The sequence below is a fragment of the Musca autumnalis genome, unplaced genomic scaffold, assembly GCF_047663935.1.
Source record: "Musca autumnalis isolate F117 unplaced genomic scaffold, ASM4766393v1 scaffold_3, whole genome shotgun sequence".
NCBI classification, from domain to species: domain Eukaryota; kingdom Metazoa; phylum Arthropoda; class Insecta; order Diptera; family Muscidae; genus Musca; species Musca autumnalis.
In genome coordinates, this window is record NW_027411866.1 from 94,438,466 (window position 1) to 94,464,143 (window position 25,678).

The window sequence follows — 25,678 nt, forward strand, 5'->3', positions numbered from 1 at the left end:
CTCAGTGACCACAACACTTCTCTACCAACATTTGTCAACATAGGTCCATGTTTTGGTATAGCCCCCACTTATACCAATACCTCACGATTTTACGTGTTTTGAACACATTTTTGTCCGAACTATCTGTAATTTAACATTTGAGGTCACGAAACTTCTCCACCAAAAATTTTCAACATAGGTCCATGTTTTGGTATAGGCAACATAAAACGGTACCTTCCACTTTTTGGTATTCTAAGGGTTTTAACTACATTTTTTGACCGAAGTACATGTAATTTGACATTTGTGGTTCATAGAAGTCACAACACATTTCCAAAAAAATTGTCAACATAGTTCCAAGTTTTGGTATCGGCGCCATATAGCGGTACCTCCGGATTTTAGATATTTCGAGGATTTTAGCTGCATTTTTTGTCTGAGCTAGGTGTTATTCTACATTTTCAACATGGGTCCACGTTTTGGTATAAGCACCATAAAACCGTACCTTCCGATTTCCAGTATATTGAGGTTTTTAACTACATTTTTTGACCGAAGTACATGTTATATGACATTTTAGGTTCCCAGTGGCCAGAGAACTTCTACACCAAAATTGTAAACATAAGTCCATGTTTTGGTATCGGCGCAATATAGCGGTACCTCCGGGTTTTAGGTATTTCTAGGATTTTAGCGGCATTTTTTGTCTGAGCTAGGTGTTATTCTACATTTAAAGTTCCCAATGGTCACAAACCTACTCCACAAAAAATCGTCAATCTAGGTCCATGTTTTTGTAGAGGACCCATGTAACGCTACCTCCGGATTTTTGGAATTTTGAGGACTTTAGCTATTTGTTAAGCGAACTACCTGTAATTTGAAACTTGAGGCTACATGCAGTCGCGAAACCAATATTAGTTCTATGTTTTAGTATAGACCCCATACAACGGTACCTCCGGATTTTAGGTATTGGTTCCCAATGGTCACTTAACTTTTCCACCGAAGTACGTGTAATTTGACATTTGTGGTTCTTAGTCGTCACAACACTTCTCCGACAAAAATTGTGAACATAGCTCCACGTTTTGGTATAGTCCCCATATAGCGGTAGCTCCGTATTTTAGGTATTTCAAGGATTTTAGCTGGAGTTTTTGTCCTAAGTAGGTATTTTTCTACATTTGAGGAGCCCAGTAGTCACAAACCTTCTCCACAAAAATTCGTCAATCTAGGTCCATGTTCTTGTAGAGGCCCCATATGACACTATCTCCGGATTTTAGGAATATTAGCCATTTTTTAACGAACTACTTGTAATTTGACACTTGAGGCTCTTGCATTCACGAAACATCTCCACCAAAAATTGCCAACATAGGACTATGTTTTAGTATAGACCCCATACAACGGTACCTCCGGATATTAGGTATTCTTAGGATTTTAGCTGCACTTTTTGTCCAAACTAGGTGTAATTTAACATTTGACGTTCCCAGTGATCACTTGGTATGAGCCCCACATAACGGCACCTCCCGATTTTAGGTATGTTGACTTTTCAAGCTATTTTTTCAAACCGAATCAGACTTAATTTTACATTGAGGGTTCGAGATGGTGAAACAACATAGCTACTATAAATTTGGAACATAGGTCCATGGTTTGGAATAGGTATGGGATTGCCGGTATTTTGACGCTTGTAGCTATATGTTTGGACCGAATTAGTTATTATTTGTCACTTAGTGTTTCTAGTGGTCAAAAAAACTTATCTACCAAACGATTTGGATGCAGGTCCAGGTTTTGATATAGGCCCCATATAACTGTACTTCCCGTTTTTAGATATGTTGACTTTTTGAGCTATTTTTTCACACCGAATCAGCCATAATTTGACATTGAGGTTTCGTAGTGATCATAAAACTTCTGCACAAAAAATTATGGACATAGGTCCATGTTTTGATGTAGACCCCACATAACGGTACCAACCGATTTCAGGTATTTTGACGTTTGTAGTTAATTTTTCGGGCTGAATTAGCTATTATTTGGCATTTAAGGTTCGAAGTGGTCAAAAAACTTCTCCACCAAGAGTTGTGCACATAGGTCCACGTTTAGGAATATCCTTCATATAACTGTACCACCTGATTTCTGGTATTTCGACGTTTTTAGCTACATTTTAACACCGTATTAACTATAATTTGACATTGAGGGGTTCGAAGTGGTTAAAAAACTTTATTTACTAAAATTGTAAAAAAAGGTCCATGTTTAACTATAGGCCTCATATAACGATACCACCCGATTTCAGGTATTTTGGCGTTTATGGCTATATTTTCAGAATTAGCTTTAATTTGACATTTAAGGTTGGAAGCCCCCAATTCCATGTATGTGGAAGGTATTATCTACATTTTTGGCCCAAATTTCCTGGCTTTTAGGCTTCCTTGTCTTCAGCAAACTTCTCCGCCAAAAGTTATGGACATAGGTTCACGTTTTGGAATATCCTGCATAAAACGCTACCTACCAATTTTCGGAATTTCAAGTTTTTATCTGACCGAATCAGCTAAAATTAGATATTTGGGGTTTCCAGCGGTCAAAAAAAAAAAAAAAACTTCACCAAAACATAGTGTTACTTTCGTAACAGAAAACTAATTATCCATATAATTTCAGAATATTTCATAGAGGAGGTTATAAAAAGTTTGGGCCGGTCGAACTTAACTTTCTTTTACTTGTTGATATTTACGAAAATTGCAAAAAAGTTATAGCCCTAATATACATATTTTCCATTTCCATTTCCACACATTTTTGTTCCAGTTTACCTGTGTATCGGATCACCCCTGCTCCAGCAATATAACCACCACAACACCCACCGCAGAAGAAGACCTGCTAATGTTGATTCATCAAAATGATGCCCATCGTAAATGTTCGCTGCCTCAATATGTTTCGTTATCGGCCACATTTGCTTTCCTATCTGTATCGGTATTTTTAAGGTATGTATGGATGGATGAATGGCTGACTAGCTCTCTGACTGGCCTTCTCAAAATGACCTTTAAACTATAAATAAGTTAACGCATAACACGCTTCTCCATACCATTCTTTTCATTTCAGGTTACCCATAATATTTAAATCTCTATTGGTGGTCACAATGGGGGTTGTCTATTGTCTATTTATTGAACTCTCCCATACGAATATCTTCGATTGTTATGACAGTCGTGTCAAGTAAGTGTGTCACGTGGAAGTACCATGGATTTTGGTTTTGTGTGTTTTATTTTTTCAAAAGAATTTTATTTTTGAGCTTTAAGGACATATTAACTGTAACAGTTTTTTTGACATGACATTCTTGTTTGTTTTTTTCCCCTACCTTTCTTTTGTAGTGCTGCAATTCCACTTCATTTGGTATCATTGGCCCGTATTATAATTTTTATGATTGCCATCCTTGTCCATGGTCGTTTGGTTGAATGGACAGCAAGGTTAGATTTTCTCTGGCAATTGCAGGCATCACAGGAGAAAAAGGAGATGGATGTGCTGCAGGAATCGAATAAGCGAATATTACACAATCTATTGCCTGCCCATGTGGCTGCACACTTTTTGGATAATCAATTTCGCAGTAATATGGTAAGAATTTAGACAAGTGGAAAAGTATCAGTAAATATACCATTACCAAATAATGTTCATAACCCCTTATAAATCAACCTACTATGTTATTACTTTAACAAGGTCACCAAATAAGTAGTTATTCTATGGCCATTAAAAATCAAGAAATAACCGAAAAAGCATATGTTATATTACACGGTGCTCTTGAAGCAACTTTAAATGGAAGGTGCTTACATCTCGAAAGTTTTTTATGGATTCTGAAACAAGAATGTTCATAGATGAGAATAAAAATAAAAAATCGCCAGAGCGCTTTTTAAATATATCGCGATTAAAGTTGACATTTTTAGGGGTTTTTTTAGATTTTTACAATTTTGCTTGGAAACCGCAAGTCCTATCGAAATGGGACTAAATAAAATGTTGTAGCTATGAAAATTCTCTTCATGATTGACCTTTTTGATAATTTTAAGTTTTACCGTTATTGAGATATAGAAGTTCAAATTGGGACAATGCATTGACTGTATCGCCTCCTTATAAAACAATGTCATGACTGCAATTTCCCAACATAAAGTTATATATCTCGAAAGTGGTACAACCTAGGAAAAAATTACGAAGGCCACTCTTGTAGAGAATTACAGCAAAAGATTCTCTCTATTCCCATTTCGATAAGACTTACAAACAAAAAAGCTAAAAATGTGACTTGAACATCCATATATCTCACAAAATGACAAAACCTAGGAATAAATAATAACGGTCAATCCTTTAGAGAATTTTCACAGCTACAAAATTTTCTTTATCCCCATTTTGATAAGACTTGCGGTTTCCAAGCAAAATCGCGAAAACCTAATATAAACCTAAAAATGTGAATTTTGACCGCAATTTATTTAAAAATCCCTCCAGCGATTTTTTCTTGTTTTTCGATTTTTCTCACCTATAAACATTGCTGTTTCAAAATCCCAGGTGTAAGGACCTTCCATTTAAAGTTGCGTCATGAGCACTGTGATTAGAACAGTTGAGGTAAATTTATGTTCAATTTCATCACATTCCAAATTTTGACTTCGCCAGCTACTGGATTAAATATGCATACTTTTGATTTGTAGCTAAGTACGCTACACACTGTGTCACACTTACGAACATTAGGGGTTGGTTAGTAGGACGATGCTTAGTTCCATACTTAGATGGTTTTTATTCCAAACAAAACGGATAAAATCTCCAAACGCTTCTATTTGTACAATTTTGGGTGTCATGTTTTGAAATCCATCTTCAAAATGATACCGTACACCGTCAGATGGCTCGTATTATTATGTATGGTGGGACCAACGCAATCGATGACGCTCGCTACGTTTTACTATCGATGTCGGTCGGCAGATGCTGTCATTCACCGCCAACACATACTGGTCCACAAATCTTTCGAAGAATTTTACTCTCAAGCACACCAAGTTCTGCCTCATCTATTTTCACAACTACCCATGCTTCGGATCCATACAAGTAGTATCCGTGTCTTGTAGAGAGGGATTTTTTGACGAGAGGTGGTTTGCTTTTGAACAGTTTACTTATCCTAATTTGGTTTTAACCTAATTATCACACAGAAACGACTGCAATTTCGTACTTAGTCTTAGTTGGGAACAGAGAAATGCAATTTGCCACTCATAAGCCACTTGCTAAAAAACAAGCCTACGTATTGATTACCACCCAAAAAACAAGTTCTCTTAAAATACATAGTCATAGATACTCGGGTATACTATACCATGTCGTTTTACATACTCGGTAACATTTTATGCCCTACCTTCTCACTCATGGCACAACAAGTAACAATTGTCACTCAATCAATTGTCTTATGCTCTCTGAGAGATGGAGTGGCACAAGTGGCGCAAGCACTTGAATGATAATGAGTTTACCCAAGCAACAAGTAACATCCCCCAATGTAAAGCATAAACAAAACCACTCACAATAATACAAACAAAACCAAAGCACATACAAAAAACACAACATTCAAAGGCACACAAAACACAATCCTCATACTTTTCACCTACATTCTTCATGAGTATATTGTGCCCCTCATCTACCATCAAGAGAGCACTTGTGAGTTTTGCACACAAGTCAAAATTCGTTTTACGCTCATTCTACTCTCTAATGCTGAAGCAACGGCCGTAAAATCATCAAATGCTTTTTGTTATGCGGTAAAATTACTCGAGTGTAGAACACACACGCTATTAAGATGCTCGAGAACCAAAAACATTTGTGTGTACCTAAGTGGCTCGCTTTTGTCTGCGGCTTATTGAAGATCTCTAGTTGGGAATACAAAACTTTCTCCCAGAAATATTTCGCTATAGGTCCATTTATTTATTATATAACCCATTATTATTATAGCCCATTTATTTATTATATAGCCCATAAGATCTTCCGACTTTTCGTATATTCAAGGTTTTAGTTAGTTGAGTACGTTTGGCAGGGTAGTTGAAATGGTGCAGTGTTGCATGCGGGCCTGTGCCGAATTTTGGGTAGATATTTAGCACGGGATTATCGATCCCTACCCTATAGCAATTTAGACGGTTGGACCATCCCGAGCGTAGTTGAGACAAAAATACTCTGGTTTGCCGTGGCTGCTTTCGCTCCTCAGCTTCGATAGATGTGGGACGTTCTCCGAGGACCGCATTCACGCGATAGTTTTTTATGGCATCTGCGACTGCATCTGTGAGAATGCTATTTAAACCTACTTGATAGGTTTGTCGATCTGTCCGTTCTCTCTTGTTCTAGATCATGAAAATCCCTCCTGACATGCCTGAATTGGGGAGTCCTATCTACCGTGTGGTGATTGGGATGGCTCTCACGGTAACACCCATGCAAGTACCTCAACGAAAGTATGCATTGTATTGCTGTACTGAAAGAATTTTTGTCTCCTCATGTAGATAGACCACTGAAGACATAAGCAGGCACCCTGTTACAGTTCTCATTGCGGCTTTCTGATAGGTTTGAATATGCATGTGAACATGCTGTCGAATGTGGTTGTAGTTGATGGTCGCAATTCTGCAGTCATCGACCATGGTATTTAACTCAGTATTTACTTCTGCCTCAGGTGAACAGAGTGCCGTAGATTTAGTGGCGGACATTTGCATATTCCTCGTGTGAAATAATGTGGTAAGATCAGTTGAATAGGAGTTCAGCCTTCCACAAATGACATCAGGGAAGGTACCTGACTCTAAAATCGTTCAATCATCCGCATACGTTACGATCGAAATGCCGTCGGGAGGGGATAGGATACAGGAGAGGTAGAGGTTAAATAGTTCCGTAGATATCACCACACTTTGGGGAACTCTCTGTTTCACTCTACGGGGCTTGGTCTTCTTGTTCTTGAATTCCACGTATGACTGGTGTTATTGATTATTCAACGATTCAAATTTGGCCGGAGGGTAGTCTGCTCGATGTCCTCAAACAGCGTGGTGTGTTTCACAGTGTCAAATGACTTTGACAAGTCAGGCGTCACCATAACTTTTCTAACACACGGCTTCCTCTGGTTGAGTCCTCGACTAATTTGTGTGAAGATTGCGTGCAGCATACACAATATGCTGTGATGCCATTTCTAACGCTGGGTAGGATTAAAACCTCCAGAGTCTTTGCTACGGGCGACAAAAGCTAAATCGTTCTGTATAATTCACCTATGTTGGCATTCTTGCCTGGCTTCAGTAGCGGGACTAGCCTGCACGTATATGGCGAGCGGGACTAGCCTGCACGTATATGGCGAGCGATTCAGTAGTGATTATATCTCGGAACGTATTTCTGCTACCTGAACATCAGAAGGGTTGGGCTGATCTTTGAAGCGGCGATTAGTGAACTCTCTGAAACTAGTCCAATTAGCTTTTCCATGATTGATGAAAGTACGGCGTTCAGAGGTGATGAAATCGGGCGGTCTGCTGATGGAGACGAATATGAACCAGGACAAACGTCGAGTTTCCAGCTAACGTCATTTTTCAGACCAGGTGAGACGATGGTTATGCCTAGCGAACTGTGACATTCTTCGCTAATCTGGTAGTAGCTACCTCGTTGACCGTAGAAAACGAAGAGCTATCAATCTGCTCAGCCAGTACTTTTCCCCTCTGGTCGTTTCCGCGGGCCGAATACCACAACTTATGATGTACATTAAAGTCCCCCAAGACCAGACTGTTTTGGCCTTCCAAAAGCGGGATAATGTTGGGCCTACTACTACTACAACAGTTACTTATGGGAGGGATGGATAAGTTCAGCTACTTTACCTCGACAGTTTCATACCTGATTATAACCCCCATATATTCAATGTATTGATCCTTCCTTTTTGTTAAGCTTGGTTTTCTGCACGTCCGCGATCGCGATATTCTTCGAACTCATAATATCCACTATTTCCTCGGTCTTACCTCGAAGTCATTTGCAATTAAATTGCAAAAAGGATGCATTTTCGGGAATTGAAACAGCAACGGCTGGTGTTAAGTGTTGCATGTGCGGATGCTGAGGAAGATTCATATATTCAGATGACGACGACAACCCACTGTGAGCTGTGTTCATGCAGCATGCAGCAACATAGTCCCTCGCATGGACGCGTCAGAACAACTCTTGAGATGCACCCAATCCCGGCATCTATTGCATCTCACCGAATGTTGAGTATGGTGGATCCGGATGTTACAAACTGAGCACATCCATATTGGTTATGGGTTTCCCTCTCGTCACGCACAAAAAGAATGCGGAGCAGACATTCCGGAAAATGCAGCTCCCAACCCGGAAAAACGATACAAATACAAACATGTGGGATTGGTTCTGGTGTATCATGTGTTCGATACCAAAAGCTTGAGAAATGCCCCTTAAAGATCCTCAGTACGCTATATGAATCAGTTACCAGGTTCCCTTCAACACCTTTGCAGGAGAATGTACCTGAACCATAAACAACAGGCTAGTGTTTTACACTCTGATAAAAATTTCGGACTGGACATCTCGACTTTCTCATGCTTACGTTTTTCCTACTCTTTCGTTTTTTTTTTCTTTTGAAAATACGCTTGCCCTCTCTCCTCTTCTCCCGATATTTTTCCTTGGCGCTCCATGTTGCTGCTAACTGAAAGGTTGCTCTCCGTATACTGCGTTCTTCTCTTCAGTAGCCTTACGAAACTCTTGATCGTACCATGAATTTTTAGGTAGTATTTTTGGTATTTTAACATTTTGTCTTCCCAGTACAATGGTGGAGGGTATAAAAAGTTAGGCCCGGCCGAACATTAATCTATTTTACTTCTTCCAATTGTTTTTTGGCGTTGCAAAATCGATCATCCTCATTCCACTGTCTGATGTTACCTCATGAAGTCTGAACTTGTCGACCGTGCGTAATCGTTTGTGATCTTTACGTCGGCCCAATTCCACCGTACTTCCTGTAAGACGATAATATCCGCTTTATACTTTATATCTGCGTTATACTCAAGTGAATCCCCCATGACGCCGAATCCAAGCTTTTATCGTTCTTATGGGTGTACGCGCCCAGTGTCTCTAACCTTGCGAACTGGGTAAATGCATTTTATTATCGAGGTGGCACCAATTTGTCAGATGTCAGACTATCTCAAAATAATTTTCTTTAAATTCTATATACTATTCGGAAATATAAAAAATATGGACCCAATTTAAATTAGTTTTAAATATATTTCAATTCTTCATCTCCATTTTCCGCCCCCCAAAACAGGAACTTTATCATCAAAGCTATGCCAAGGTGGGTGTTATATTTGCCAGTGTACCCAATTTCCATGAATTCTATACCGAAATGGATGGTTCAGATCAAGGTCTGGAATGTTTGCGTTTACTAAATGAAATAATAGCCGATTTTGATGAGGTAAGAACCATACTTCGTATAACACCTCAAGCATAATAACATTATTTTCTAACTTTCAGCTATTAAAAGAGGAACGTTTTCTGGGCATTGATAAAATCAAAACTGTGGGCAGTACCTATATGGCTGTTGTGGGCTTAATACCCGGTAATTAAAAACAATATTCTCTTTAATCGATAGCTGAAATTATATAAATTTATTATGGTTGCAGAATATAAAATCAATCCAAATGATCAAAATTCGATACGACGCCATATGACCGCTCTTGTGGAATATGTTAAGGCAATGCGTTTATCTCTGCAGGAGATTAACAGTCATTCCTATAATAATTTTATGCTAAGAGTTGGTAAGTCCAACTATTTGTAGTACATCTTTCACTTTATTCCGTCTTTTTACTACCTCTCTCACTCTATACCTCTCTATAAAAATGTGCCTTAAAAAAAAAACTTTCTTATTTCTTTTATTTTAATTAGGTATCAACATTGGCCCCGTGGTAGCTGGGGTCATTGGTGCCCGCAAACCCCAATATGACATTTGGGGTAATACTGTAAATGTGGCCAGTCGCATGGACTCGACCGGTATACCAGGCTATACTCAAGTCACTCAAGAAGTTGTGGACAGTTTGCAGGGCTCTCATTTTGAGTTCAAGTAAGCAGAGATTTTTTCCTTACTTCGAAATGGAAACAAATATTAAATCTAATTCATTTTTTCTTTCAGATGCCGTGGCACCATTAAGGTCAAGGGCAAAGGTGACATGATCACCTATTTCCTAAATGATAACAGCAGCAATGCCCTTAATGGTGAGGTACGTAATGCCATGTTAGGCAATCGTGCCTTAGCCAATCCTGCATTCGGAGGAGGTGGTCAAGCACCCCAAACTCAATTGCAGGCAACAGATTACTATCAAAAACAATCACAGGATAATAGCTATCATGTGAATATGAATTCGGAAACGTATAATGTCAAAAAGGAGAACTATGGTTATATGGATCAAACAGATCCCAGCAACAACATAGGCAATACAAATAACATATTAATCAAAAACTCCAATGAAGAGCAGCAGCTACTGTTGCAACACATGCAACCACAACATCATCAACACCATTTGGCCCAGCAACAACAACAGCGTATGAATAGCAAACTGCAAAAACAGCCATTTTTAATGAATGGTGGCCTACCCCATATCCAAGAGAACGGTCATAATGGCAATGAAGAACAACACAACAATGGCTACAATAATGGAGTTGGCAACAATGGATATCAGCAACATCAACAACAGCATCAACGTAATCATTCGTCTAGCTCAATGAGCAGCATGGGTTTAAATCCTAATTCCCTACCACCAAATCAACATCCGCCACTACCACCACTACCGAATTCATCATCATCCATACTGGCCAACTCCAATAATGCCTACCTAAGCCATCATCACAACCAAATGTCATCATCGTCATCAACTGCACAACCTGCCACAGCCACAGCAGGCCCTCTTCTGGCCCCCACATCATCTTCTTCGGTAATGAACCGTGAACAATTTAATATTATTGAAAATCCTACCAATAATCGTCATCTTCTATTCAATAATTATATTAATAATCCCAATCCTACTCTTTCACACACAAACAATCATCAGCATCAGCTACAACAACAACAGCATGATCCCTATGCCCCGCTGGAGAATTTCAATAATCTTATGTATGGTGCGGCGGCAGCTTCGGCGGTGTCGTCTGGTAATGGTAAACGCGATACACGTGATCTGCATGTTTCGTCCTCTGCCTCCTCTGTGCAGCATCCACAATCTGCATCCAATTATCATCATTATTTGTATCAACAACAGCAACAACAACAACAGCATCATCTTCATCAAAACAACAGTAACAGTAACTCGAATAATCATCATAATCAAATGCCTCCTCCTCCACCACCTACTTCTTCTAACCAATTTCATTACAATAACAAAAACAATTTCAATAATCAAAATGGTTACAACAATTCCTCCGATAGTCATTATCTGAACTATAGTAATTGTCGCGAAAGTGAACCGTTGTTGCATGCCACCCAAGTGGCCAAGGTGAGTTGTTCTTATATAGATGATTCTGATTCTGATATCGATTCCGATCACGATGATGATAATGATAATGTAGTAGATGATGATGACGAAGAAGAATGTAGTGACGAATACCACCCACGCACTGAAGAATATCTGTTATGAAAATTCACTCTTTAAGTAGCAAAATTGTTAGTAGTACAAATAATGTATACCCTGTAGTGATAACCAAATCCGATCCATTTCATTCCAAGTAGAATTTGTAACAGAAAACAAAAAAAATCGAAAGCAAACTAAAATTGGTGTTGGACAATTACTACCTTTAGAACACACATTCAACTAACTAACATACACATAGTACCTATTTGGAATGGCAACGTGATACTCACCCCACAAACTGGTGACGGTAACAAAAGTTCCTAATGTTCGCAATTATCCCACCAGCTTAGTTATATAGAGAATATTCAGTTATTTTGTTATAGAGTAGAAATTTATGCTTGTTTTCTTATGCTTAGTTTTTAAAGTTATACATTTTTTTAAACTTGTTGAATATATTGTCTATAGATCAAGGTCTATACAAGGTTGACCGATAAGCCCACCTCAAACTTGAAGAACTACAAACGAATAATGTATAATATTTTATATTTATTGTCAAACGTAGTCTAACTGGCCGACCTGGTATAGACCACGGAAGACTAATTACTAAGGAATGGTGTGAAACAGTCTCGTCGTTTATATTTTCTTATGCCACCATGGTGTGTGTTTCCATTCCCATTCCCAACAACTTGTAAATCTTTTCAAATTTATAAAGGAAAAAACAGAAATAAATCGAAAATTGTAGATTATCGTAGGTTCTGGAATATACCATTGATAAAATTCTTCAGCATCTCTAATAAAAAATTCACAATGTTAGGTATTATAGGACCTATAATATATGTATGTACTCATTTTTTAAAAATTATTCGCAAAAATCTATAATTTAACAAATATTTATTTGTAAAACATAGACATACATATTTAAATATTTTGTGTCCTCAATTTTATGGCCCATGACCCAATGTTTCCATCTATTGTTCTCTCTTCTCCGTGCAGATTTAGACCAGCCATGCACGCTCCTTTAATTTAAATTAACTGTCACCATACACGAACATACAACAATCCTCTCTCTGTGTTCATCTCTGATTTAAACCTTACCATAGTCTAGGTCTTTTATTATTCATCAAATTGTAGTTTAGTGCAAATTTGTGAAATAAAAAATAATTGATTCGTTTTAGGGTTAAAGCTCAACATTATTAGAATGCGCCTAAAAGTATACCCCGAAAAAAACAGAAAAGAAATGACGAATTGTTTCCAATAAGGGAAACACATTGCGTCGTTTTAATTGATTAATTCTGCTGTTTTTTTTTCATATTTTTTGTTGCGAGGGTAACTTTTAATATCCCCAGGTTTTGCCGAAACATTTTTGAAAATCTGCTTCAATATCTACTTCGTGCATAAAAAAAAAACATTTTTCCACATTTTATATGTACAAAGAATAGTTCATAGGATGTCGAATTAAAGGTTTACAGAGCACAATTATTCCTTTTTTGACGGGAACAGAAAAAAATCCATAAGAATAGCCCCAAAATCAGCCCAGGACCAAAATTCAACTTTTGAAAGTTTTTCTAATATTTCATTATATTGTGCTTTTTATACCCTCCACCATAATATGGAGGTTATATTAAGCATGTTGTTACGTTTGTAACGCATCGAAATATGCGACCCTATAAAGTATATATGTATATTCTAGATCAGTGTGAAATTCTGAGTCGATCTATGCATGTCCTTAGTTGTAATCACTTTAGCATTTAAACAATTTGATATACGACAAGCAAATTTATATTGCACCATGTTACTGCATCGCCCGATATCAGGTAGTTTGAAGCTTCTATTCGGCTCAAATTTGATATAATTTGACATTTAGGTTTCCACGTGGTCAAATAACTTCTCCATCAAAAATTTTGGACATAGGTCCGAATTTTGGAAAAGGCCCATGTCGTTTTTTATCGAAATTGCTAAAGTTGTTCATATTACATAATAATATTTAGGGTTCCAAGTGGACAGACAACTGTGGACATAGGTCCACGTTTTGGAATACCACCCTTATAACAGTACCAACCGATTAAAGGTATTTTGAAGTTTCTAGCTACATTTTCTGACATTTCTATTTGTCAGTGGACAGAAAACTTTTCCACGAAAAAATTATGGACATAGGTCCGCGTTTTTTAATAGCCCCATATAACGGTACCACTCGATTTTAGTTTTTTAAAAGTTTTTGTGTTTTTTGTTTAATTGTGCGCACGATAACTTTCGAAAGGAGTAATTAATTTGGTCAATATCTTGTACATCGTAATATTTCTACTAGATATAAATCAGGTTGGAATATTAACTATATCGGTCCACTCCTTCTGGTACCTCCCACACAACATTTCAGAAAAGGGAAGTTTAAGACATCCTCTCAGAACGTTTTGATTTTTTGCGCAACATGTTGTACTCGGAGCCCCCATAACGACGGTACAAGCTTTTTCAGGGACAAGTCCATATTTCCTAAGAAAATGGGTTGAAAGCTATAAAAGCTGAGAACCCTTTTAAGCATGTATATGGGAAAAGTAAAAGGTATTCGATCTGGCAAAGCCGACAGACGCTTTTTTACTTGTTTTTTGTCTAAGGGCTGTAGGATGATCCATGTTACAGTTTTACGGAAGGTTACATCTGTAGTCCAGAGATATGATTTATATGAACCCCTACAGCCACAAACCAAACTGCTCGTTACCTCTGGAATATGTTATATTTATTTGAAATTTGAATAGAATTCGATGGAAGTTTATATAGGTCCACTTTTTTCTGTACCTCCCCACAAAAGTTAAACATTTCTTTATTTTGGCCCCAATTAGTCTATTTTTTCATTCGAAAAGGCAATATATTTGAAAAAAAAAAACGAACCCAAAACTTGCCAACGATCCTACTTGCACCTATCGGAATAACATTTGTTCTGTAGCAAATTTTAGAATTAATAATTATTGACAACCTGGACCTGTATATTTTATACCCCCATAGAAGATTAAATACAATAAAATTCTATGGGGGCTATATCAAAATTCCCAAAATAGGGAGGTGAATTCATATACCCAACGAAGGCTAAATAACAAAATTCAGCTATTTCGGTTGGATAATGCCTTAAATATACTGAAAATCGGCCGATGTGGTTTAAAACAGGAGCCGATATAGTCTCTTTTCAATACCAAATATCCTAGGAGTAGTAAAAACCTGAGTTCCAAATTATGAAGCTATATTTTAATAAATATATGAGCTGTATCTCAATTTCAACAGACAGACCTCGTTATTTGAACATATAATGTTATGTTGATCAAGAATATATCAGGAATATTGTCAATTATTTCATATTCCATTTCCGAAAAAAAGGATAATTTTTTGTCGCGCTACATCAACGATTTTTGATATGTAGGTTAAGAAAAAAATTGCCAGTACGAATCTGGTCGCGAGCCAATTTTTGGTTGTTGCGGACAAAAGTTATGGCGCTTTTATTTCGCTTTTTAAGAAAGAAAATATTATAAAAATGCTAATTATTTTAATGAGCACCATTGTTACAAAAAAGTTCTCTCAAAGTGACTTCAGCGAGTAGATTGCATAATACCTGCAAAATGTTACACAGAATTCGCGGAATGTACATAAAATTGATAAATTATTGAATATAAGTCAACTTTTTTCAAAATGAAGGCCAATTTAGTGGTCATAAAATTACACAAAAATTTGTTGTGGATCTAAACTTCACGGCGAATCAAATGAGACTACAATCATACAGATTGGTGTTATAGATTTCACAGCCAAAATAAACACATATTTTGGTAAAAAAAAAATTATTTTTTGTTTGAAAAAATATTTCTTCACATGCATTATGTATTAAAAAATATTGTAAAAATCTATAGGAATACTTCCTTCATTTTGCTTAAATCTCCCAACAAAATAGACGGATTTTGCTTTATTGACATTCATATTAAAGCTTTCCCATTATGGAAGGTAATTGGGTTGATGAGGATATATCTCAAAGCTTCTGAAATGGAAACAGAGGTCAAATAACCTATTTTAATTTCTATGCATTTTAAAATACTTGTAAATCGCGAAATTATTAAAATCATTTTGTCCGCATGCGATTTTCATGTACAGCAAGACTATATCTTTTAATTTATATATATTTTTCGAAATTTACATTGGAGGCTAAGATGTAGCATCGGCTGCATCCTAGCATTAAAAAACCTATAAAATATCTCTAATTTGCGCAAAGTGCATACAATTTTTGTCCGCATCCGATTTCAGTGTTCACCATGAAAATCTATATCGATATATACCTATTTCAAAGCGATCAATCAAGAACAGTGGATGTAGCATCACACACTATTTTTTGGGATAAAATGAATGTAGCTCCCTTTTCAGTGAAGTTTTCAATTCTCTGTTTCCGCTAAAACGAAGATGTTGTACTAGTTTATTCATTGCATTGGAAACGACCCGCAGAAAACGCGATAAAATACGAGATATTTTCAAAAACAATTTTAGGTGATTTTTCTACTTTGGAATTTCTCGTAACTCGCGTTTTAGTAGATGGATTTTCACGGGGAATGATTTATTGGATCAGGAACGTAAAATACTAAAATGTGCAATCAAGTACGAAGAAATCTAATAACAATTGTTAAAATTAGGCCCGAAAAATATGATTTTTAGAAAAATGTTCGCACAAAATTTTCGCATTTGGATGCAGATTTCTATGAAGCTGTGCAGACTACACTCACAATATTCCTATCAAATAACTCAGAATCGCAAGTACTACAATCCTATATATGATTTTTATAAAAACCTGTTTGCGGAATGAAATTAGAAGAAAATTTCAAAAGACACTGTAAATCTGGCTTCAAAATGTCAGCATCATTTAATGGTAGAAGCAGACGAAATTTTGAAAAGTAATACATTAGTGAGATGATCCTTATTTAGTTTGCTTCTGCTTTTACTTTGACAGGAAACGCGAGAGAAGTGTGGTTTACTCACAAATAGAGAGATAATAAAAAAAGACATGGTGGCTTCAACCCATTTTCACCAATTTTTTAACATAAATATAGCCACAGCTTCCTCGCAAATTATCTTTTAAGGCCAATATTTTTTGCCACGTCCAAAAACATTTCATTTTATCCAAAAGTATTTAATTTGTAAAATATACAATCACGAGTCGGGTGTTCTAAAAGGGTAAACCTTGGCTTCAGCTATGTTAAATTTTCAAAAATATTGGTGATATATACTTCAGATTGTCTCCGACAAATATTTTGATGTGTTACAAACGGAACTACAAAGCTTTTACCCTCCATATTATGGTGAAGGTATAAAAATGTATGTTCTTATTTATTAATTAAAGAATATTGTTTCTTGGCCCATCAAACCTTGGATTTATTAAAGACGATCTTTTCTTGGTCCTCCAAGTAGTGAATTATATGAGGAATATTTTTTGTTGGTCCCTCAAAGCGTGGATTTTTTTAAAGAATATTTTTTTCTTGGTCCATCGAATTTATTAAGGAATATTTTTTCTTGGGTACTTAAGGAGTACATTTATTAATGAATATTGTTTCTTGGTCCCCCAAGCAGTGAATTTATTAAGGAATATTTTTTCTTGGGTCCTCAAGGCGTGGGTTTATTGAAGAATATCTTTTCTTGGTCCTCCAAGTAGAGATTTTATTGAGGAATATTTTTTCTTGGGCCCTCAAGGAGTGGATTTATTAAAGAATATTTTTCTTGGTCCCCAAGCAGTGAATTTATTAAAGAATATTTTTTCTTGAGACCTCATGGCGTGGGTTTATTAAAGAATATTTTTGTCTTAGTCCCCCAAGAGCTAAATTAATTAAAGAATATTTTTTTCTTGGTCCTCCAAGCAGTGAATTTATTAAGGAATATGTTTTCTTGGTCCTCCAAGCAGTGAATTTATTATAGAAGAAGTGGATTTATTAAAGAATATTTTTTCTTGGTCCACGAAGCAGTAAATTTATTAAGGAATATTTTTTCGTGGTCCTCCAAGCAGTGAATTTATTAAGGAATATTATTTTTGTGGTCCTAAAGGAGTAGATTTGTTAAGGAATATTTTTTCTTGGATCCTCAAGGATTGGATTTATTAAAGAATATTTTTTCTTGATCCTCCAAACAGTAAATTTATTAAGGAATATTTTTTGTTGGCGTTATCTAAACATTCTAGGTCTGGGATGACTATTTCGAGGAGTTGCAAATGGAATGAATAATGGACTCCCCACTTGAATAATAATAAAGAACTCCACCACTTGTTTGTTTTAGAATCACGATGTTAGATTTGATGTATCACACTCCATGTTAATATATTCCTTACACCATAGATTGCAAATGTGAATGAAACACAATTTTGCATTTGGATTTGTTACAGGAAATATTAAAAAAATGTGTAGTTCACGAAAAAATGATTCAACAAAATATTTTTTTTAATTAATGAAAAAACGATGTTTTGTTTCTCTGATCAAATAAAATCGTCGAGTAGTGTGTAAACATTTACTTGTACCATTCGTCCCATGAAATGCCTTATAATGTGTTGCATTAGAAAAATTATTATTCTGTTTGTTGAAAACCTGTTTTGTCCCAGCTACGTCCCCTAGTTGCATCTTTAGATTTAAGTCTAAAAAATGATCATCATAAGCTTGTGTTATAAAGTTTTTTTTGTATATTATTTCGTGAATAATTGTCTTTAAATGTTTCATTTCGTTTTCTCTATGTTCTCTTTTTCTCGTTCGTAAATATAATATCCTTATTATGATAATATGCTCGCATCTATCCATACAACCAAATAAAAATACCCATACATTCATTTGCATGCTGACAACCACCACAACAACAAACCAAACGAAACGATGGTTCCCATTTATCTTCATCCATGTCTCTCTCTATATATACAAACAAACATATGTCTATGTGTCTCTGTGTGTTTCTGTGAAATGTGACTACCACCAACTGCAATGCTTCTTTGGCCATCAACAAATGCTCTGTGTTAACCCAAACAAAAACAACATCCAGATAATGTCCTCCATGCAACAACAACAACAAATGCATCATACACCCACTAAATATGAACCGCCTCGTTATATGTGCCCCAATAATGTATTTGTACAACAACAGCAACAACAGATCCAACACCAAATCCAACAATTCCAACTGCAACACCAACAGCCACCCCAACTGCTAGCGAAACAACAGCAACAACAACACCAACAATATCCTCTGTACTCCCAACAACCCCAACCTCCACTACCAGCCCTACCACCCAAACCTGCCACATTAACAACGAGTCTAAAACAGAATACCCCTCTTCTACGCTCCTACATGAAGCCACTACCAAAACTACCGAACGAACTGGAAGAGAGTCGTGAAATGTCTTCCACCGACGATCTCAGCTCCCGACCACATTCACCCTCAATGAGTTCTTCGGATGAAAGTTATTCCAAGACCACCGAGGGTGAAGGTGAAGAAGACTCACCGCATCGTCTAATGACAGCTGCAGCAGGAGGAGTAGGAGCGTCCTCAGCAGCAGCCACTAATCATCACATGGCCAGTCGCAATAATGGCAGCAATGCCTTACAATGGTTATATCCATGCGATATACAAGTTGATCCGACCTCACCAGTCATTGATATGTCGAATTTAAAAGACTTTGAGGTCAGTTCCACCACTGAGAGTCAGGGCCAATATACCACCACAACCCAAAACAAGGGAGATTCTTGCAACAGTTTTGAATATCAGGATCGTTTGGCTTTGACGCAAAGTCAAAAGGCGAACTTTTCACAGGCAACATCGGGTAGCGGTGGCAATCAGAATGTCACAAAGTCACCATTTGAGAGGGAGTTGCAAAGACTGCTAAATGAATCGTCAAGAGCCAGAGGATTAGCAAATAACCATAATTCTGCGGCAGCCACTGCCTCATCATCAACGGGTGGCAATATTACTTCTGGTTCCTTGGGTAATGCTGAGGGTGGCAACACCACCAGCAACAGCAGCAGTCGCAACAACATTGACATCAGTTATTCGGGCAGTAACAGTAAATTAAGTTCCAATGGTCTAAATGTGGCCGCCGGTATTGGAGGCAGCGGTAGTTTGGGTAGTAATGGCAATTTAAGTGGTAGCACACCTCTCAGTGGCAACAATAATCTGAAGAATGTTACCACCGCCATGGCAGTTACAATGTTGGAAGAGCTGAACTCACCTACTGGTGGACAGAGACAGGGTTCCAAGATACCTGTTAGTACAAGCTTTATGATTGCCAAACATCCTGTGGGTTTAGAGGCTATAAAGGAAATAACCCGCAACAAAAATCCCTCAGAATCAAGTCAAATGTAAGTAAATTCTACAGAATAACTTTTCATAACTTCACCACGCTTCTCCTTCTACTGTTCTCATTACATTATAGGCAAACATCGGATACCGAATCCTGTGAAATTTTGCACGAGACTCGTAATCAATTAAATCTGGCCATGATGGATCACCATCATCACAACAACAGCATGACCAATAAATCCTCGACTTCAACCAATGGTACAAACTACAACAATTTTCCTCAGCAAACTGCAGCTCCGCCATCTCAAGGCCACCACCTACAACAGTCATCATCGCAGGCATCAACCAAAGAACACAATCATCGTCACAGAGTACGGCCACGTTCCAAAGATTATGATCAAAGTCATGAAAGCCTTGACCAGCTAGAGGATTCTGGTGAAACAAAATCGAACGGTCGTTATAATCGGCATCATCATCATCACCACCACCACCATCATCATCACAATCATAATAATCATCATTCACGTCCCACCCGTAACAATCATCATCATTTGGTCAACAATCAGGATCAGGATGATGAACGCGATGATACCGAAGATAATTTGGCCGATGAAGAGTTCGAAGATGATGAAGTGGGTCGTGATGTACGTAAGAAACGTCTATTACCACCCACGGAATTGGTAAATCATTATCGTAGCGATGATGACGACGATGATGATGATGTTTATAGAGGTGAAGGGGAGTTGGGAAATGATGATGATGACGAGGACGACGATGAAGATCATGAATGTGGTCCCGAAGAGGCATTAGTTGGAAGTGGTGGTGCTGCCGTTGCCGCTGGTCATGGTGATGGAGGTTTGTTAAACGGTGGCCCTGATCACCGTTTAGATTCATTGGAAACGAATGTGATAAATGATGAGCTCAAATATGGTGCCGGACATCATAATCATCAATCAATGGATTCGAATCATTTGGAAAGTCAATCCGAGTGGTCAGATGATGATTGTCGTGAGGAGGCAACAGGTGAGTTGAAAACATATTTTGTGGAATTTAAGTTAGTGTTTTGTGGTGTCACTTGCCAGAAAATATACTTCCTCCTGGCTATATACAGAATTCACCAGGCTTTTATAAAGAATCTGCTCTTAAAGTAAGTTTTACGATTAAACCCCAATACAATGGTGAACCTACATTCCAAATCAATGTGAACATATGACTGGGCCTATAGAAGCGCCCTTTTTTCGGAAAGGGTCTATAGAAGCAACATTTCCTTCAGAAAGGTTCTACAGAAGGAACCTTTCTTTCAGAAAGTGTCTACAGAAGCACCCTTTTGCTTTAGTAAGCAGCCTTTCTTTCAGAAAGGTTCTATAGAAGCAGCCTTTTGTTTCAGGGAGGGTGTATAGAAGCATCTTTCAGAAAGGGTCTATAGAAGCATCTTTCTTTCCGAAAGGGTCTATAGAAGCATCTTTCTTTCCGAAAGGGTCTATAAAAGTACCCTTACGTTTCAGGAAGGACCTATAGAAGCACTCTTTCGTTTCAGAAATACATAGAAGCAACATTATTTTCAGAAAGGGTCTAGGGAACCACCCTTTATTTCAGAAAGGGCCTTTAGAAGCCCCCAGAAAGGGTCTATAGAGAGACCTATAGAAAGGACCTATAGAAGCTCCTCTTCTTTCAGAAACGGTCCATAAAAACTCCCTTTCTTTCAGAACTGGTCCATAGAAGCGCTGTTTCTTTCAGAAAAGGTCTGTAGAAGCACCTTTTCTTTCAGGAAGCACCATTTTGTTTCAGGAAGGGTCTATAGAAGCACCATTTTGTTTCAGGAAGGACCTATAGAAGCACTATTTTGTTTCATGAAGGACCTATAGAAGCACCATTTTGTTTCAAGAAGGACCTATAGAAGCACCCTTTCTTTCAGAAACGGTCTATAGAAGCACCCTTTTGTTGACTTATAGAAGCACCCTTTCTCCCTGAAAGGGTCTATAGATGCACCATTGCTTTGTCCTCCTATAAAACAATAGGCAATAGTTTGTGGTAAGCAAATGGTTTTAGCTCAATTAAGATCCCGACGATGCATTCAATGCCTCAATTCGCATTGGTCCGAATTAACAACACGTAGCCCAAGACATTTTCTGCACTTGAACTTAGACCTCACGATACGCTGCATTTGTTTAGTTGTCCAGCTAATCCCACTCACCTAACTCCTGATTCTTAATGGGCGCAAACAGTTCAGGGTGCATAATTTTTGAATCTGGCCACAGAGGAACCCGAACCACATGAACAACCAATGAAGGAATAACCCTGCCAAAAACGGGACACTTTTGACACACATTTACGTTGGGCGCCATGCCTGTATAGTCACATCCTTATATGAATATCTCAAACTACATTGAGCGCCTTTTATCCAAACATGAACTACTCAATGATATGGCGATTCTCCCTGGCGAAGTTCATAATATCTGTCAAATTACGTATTTTTATTTGTAATTCATCTAATTTTAAATTGTCTCTTCATTTTACAGGCGGTGCCGAATCTACTGGCTATATAACCGATGAACCTGGTTTAGAAAATATCTCACTACTTAATGAGGCTGGTCTAACCGATGCCGAAGGTGCTTTATCCGATGTCAATTCTTTATATAATGCTCCCGATGTTGATGATACGTCAGTATCAAGTCGTGCCAGTTCAAGACTTCTTAGTTTAGATTCTCTCAGTGGTCTGTATGATTGTGATATGGATTCGAAACATGAAATGGCTATTGTTAATGTTTCAAATAAGATAACTAGTAAGTTTGGACCACCTCAATCGCAACAACAACAGCAACAACAACAGCAGCAGCATCAACAACAACAATCACAAAATAATCACCAGCATCATCATCACACACATCCACAACATCAACAACAAAGTTAATTAACAACAAGGCAACCTATTAATATTATTATTCCTGATACATATGTATATTGTACAACAACAAGAAGAAAACCCAACAATATACCGCCCATATGGTAATATGCAAGTGGTGCGGATAATAGACGATATCAAAAAAAATGCTATTATTGTGTAGTAACTTAAAACTCCAAAATGAAAAAAACAAGGCAAATTGATTTTTTAATATTTTTTTCTATTTTTTGTCGAAATTTATTAGAAATAAGTGTGAATCCGTGAATTTGGAAAATCAAGTAACATGATTTTTTTGAAACTGAAGGGTTGATGTTAAAAATTTGGATTCATTTACAAGGAAATAGTTGAGCTGGGTAAATTTTTAAAGTCTCATTTTTCAATACTCGATTTGAGTGGCATAACAAAATATTGGGCACCGCAAAATTGTTAAATTTAAACATATTTCACTGTAAAAAATATTATTGTGTTGCACTATTTTTGAGGCATGGTATTGGTATTATTTTGAGGCATGGTAAATTAACAATATTCTGATACCGCAGGGTGATAGGGTTAGATGAAAACTTGATGTCAAAAGATATCGGTTTATCAGGCTCATATCTTCCAATCTGTTAAGAATTTTAATTTAATTTCGGAGGCAAAGATCAAATCACTAATGGTCCTTTCAGGTCAAAATAGCAAAAACTCTCAAAAGAAATAATACAAATTCTTATTTTTTTAAGATTTTTTGCTATTTTGTGTGTTTAGGTCCATAGGTAGAGCAAGTGATTGGGATTCTGCGGTGTCAGAATATGGTTAATTTTCACTTTCAGTGTTAGAAGCCATCCTTTGGGCGGGGCAAATAATCACTTTAATACAAATAGCACCCTGCAAAATACTCATTTTAAAACCCCCTACTAACCCATTATTTTAACAAGGGCATGTCGCTGGAAATAAGTATTTATTTTTTGACCACTTATATAAGTAGTTAAATAAGTAGTCACGACTTTTAGTAAGTACTTATTTAACTAATTATTTAAATGGTAAAAAATAACTACCTATTTCGAACGACATGCCCTTGTTAAAATAATGAGTTAGTAGGGAGTTTTGTAATGCGTATTTTTTCTGGGCAATTAGAACTCGATAATAAGACAGCACGAGACGATAAGCTATTATTTTACAATGCTGATTTTTTGGAATCTAAAATTCAGATATTAATTGGACGCCACAAAACTTGTTAAATTTCAAATTATAAAGGAGATAATTATTTTATTGACTTCAAATAGGTTTAAGCTCACCTTCAACGCAGTAGTCACAGTAACGAATTTTGGAAATCCTCAAAGTTTTTGCGTTTAAGTACATTTTGTGATACGTTTTTTTTCTGCACGTCTACGTTGGGCGCCATAACTTTTTAACAACTTCTTTATATAAATATCTCAACAAATTCATTTGGTATCAAAATATTCGTTTCATCGGGACTACAGAGGAATTTTTGCTGTTAGTGTTAGTGTGATATACATACATTAGGGTGACCCAAAAAGATAATGTTTTTTACTGCAATGCTTTTATATACCCGTGCCCCAAGAGCTATCTTTATTTTTTATTTTCAAACATTTTTTGGATGATTTGTGTTTTACACACAACAATGGACTGGTATATATTTTCATCGATTGAATGATAATTGTGGCCTTCAGGGCAATTTCGTGAAACCAACTCTCGATCGGAACAATCGACTTGGCCTAAAATTTGTTTCTAATAACATTTCATCCTGACATAGATCAGGGTCAAATATGGACTTTCTAGGTCCAATCCTTCGAATGCTTCCCATCACACTCCCACTCATTCTATACCTCCGATCGGTAGAATATTGTTCGGGAGAAGTCCATACAAGAGGACGCCTGCTGGCACCAACTGAAATAAATTACTGATGATATCCGATTTGGCCGAAACCTTGCACATCGCCCAATTTCTTGCAAACGTAAATCATGTTCCAAGAAGGTCTATATCGGACAACACATTTAGGTACTTTGGGAGAAGTCCGTACAAAAGAAGACCCCTGCCGGCACCAACTAAATTAAATGACTGATGATATCCGATTTGGCCGAAACCTCGCGCAGGACAACACCCTTGGGTACCTACCTTACAAAAGTTCAAAATTTAAGCTTATCTTCAGTTTAACCTGGTGTTTACAAATGCCAGTATTGGCAAGACAATAGCAAAAATACAAACCTTTTTCACAAATACATGTATAAATTTTTAAATATGTATAGAGAAAAGTATGAATGTATTGGTGAAAATGGTTTGTATCTTTGCTATTGTCTTGCCAATACTGTCTGTGTGCAAACGCCTAGTAAGGGCTAATCGAGAACCGTTTTGTGTAGTCCCGGTGGTCATGTGTACAGCGATATGATGTTTTACGTAGCCAAGTCCATACTTCCTGACATAATGGTCTGAAAGCTTTAAAAAATCCTACTGTGCCCAACAAAAATGTCTGTTATAATATACATATATGTAATAATAACTCAGACCACATAAAATCCCACATATAAAGATATATGCGAATCCATATAGAAGGGAAAGAACTTGGCGTGTTTGGGAGAAAAATTGTACGAAAAATCTAAGTGACGGTGAATACCGATGTCGTATAAACCACGAGTTGCACCAGCCGGCCGACATCGATATAGTTGAAGGTATCTAGCTACAACGATTGCATTGGCTGGATCATGTCAATAGGATAGATTAAGATGCCGCCACAATCCTCCCCAAAACTCCGATGGAAAGACCAAGTTGAAGATAGTATTACAAAACATTTCATCGAAAATTGGAGAAGTAATGTTGATTTGTGAAGCAAAAGAATAAAAGCAATTGAAGTAAAATAAATATGAAAACCTGAACATCGACCATCTCTGACAGACACTAAGTTTTGAGGTGATTTCCTTCGGTTTGAATAGAATCCAATTTTTTGCCGGACCCATTCCCACAACATGACTTAGGCAACGTAATCTTTCAAAGTTTC

At 37.1% G+C, this 25,678-nt stretch overlaps 1 protein-coding gene across 10 annotated transcripts in view; it reads left to right on the top strand.

The window, feature by feature from the left end:
* The window catches only part of rut (adenylate cyclase rutabaga), a 318,097-nt gene extending 295,137 nt beyond the window's left edge, over positions 1 to 22,960 (top strand). For 3 of the 10 annotated variants that reach the window (XM_073972872.1, XM_073972869.1, XM_073972870.1), the window contains 11 exons: positions 2,746 to 2,921; positions 3,040 to 3,150; positions 3,306 to 3,546; positions 9,212 to 9,358; positions 9,418 to 9,502; positions 9,567 to 9,701; positions 9,829 to 10,003; positions 10,073 to 11,426; positions 18,531 to 19,843; positions 19,918 to 20,807; positions 22,304 to 22,960. In XM_073972872.1, the coding sequence (XP_073828973.1) occupies positions 2,746 to 2,921; positions 3,040 to 3,150; positions 3,306 to 3,546; positions 9,212 to 9,358; positions 9,418 to 9,502; positions 9,567 to 9,701; positions 9,829 to 10,003; positions 10,073 to 11,426; positions 18,531 to 19,843; positions 19,918 to 20,807; positions 22,304 to 22,695 (5,019 nt within the window). In that variant the 3' untranslated portion in view covers positions 22,696 to 22,960. The remainder of the gene's footprint in view (positions 1 to 2,745; positions 2,922 to 3,039; positions 3,151 to 3,305; positions 3,547 to 9,211; positions 9,359 to 9,417; positions 9,503 to 9,566; positions 9,702 to 9,828; positions 10,004 to 10,072; positions 11,427 to 18,530; positions 19,844 to 19,917; positions 20,808 to 22,303) is intronic. The other 7 variants (XM_073972871.1, XM_073972874.1, XM_073972873.1 and 4 more) reach the window with 4 other exon arrangements.
* The last annotated feature ends 2,718 nt before the right edge of the window (positions 22,961 to 25,678 follow it).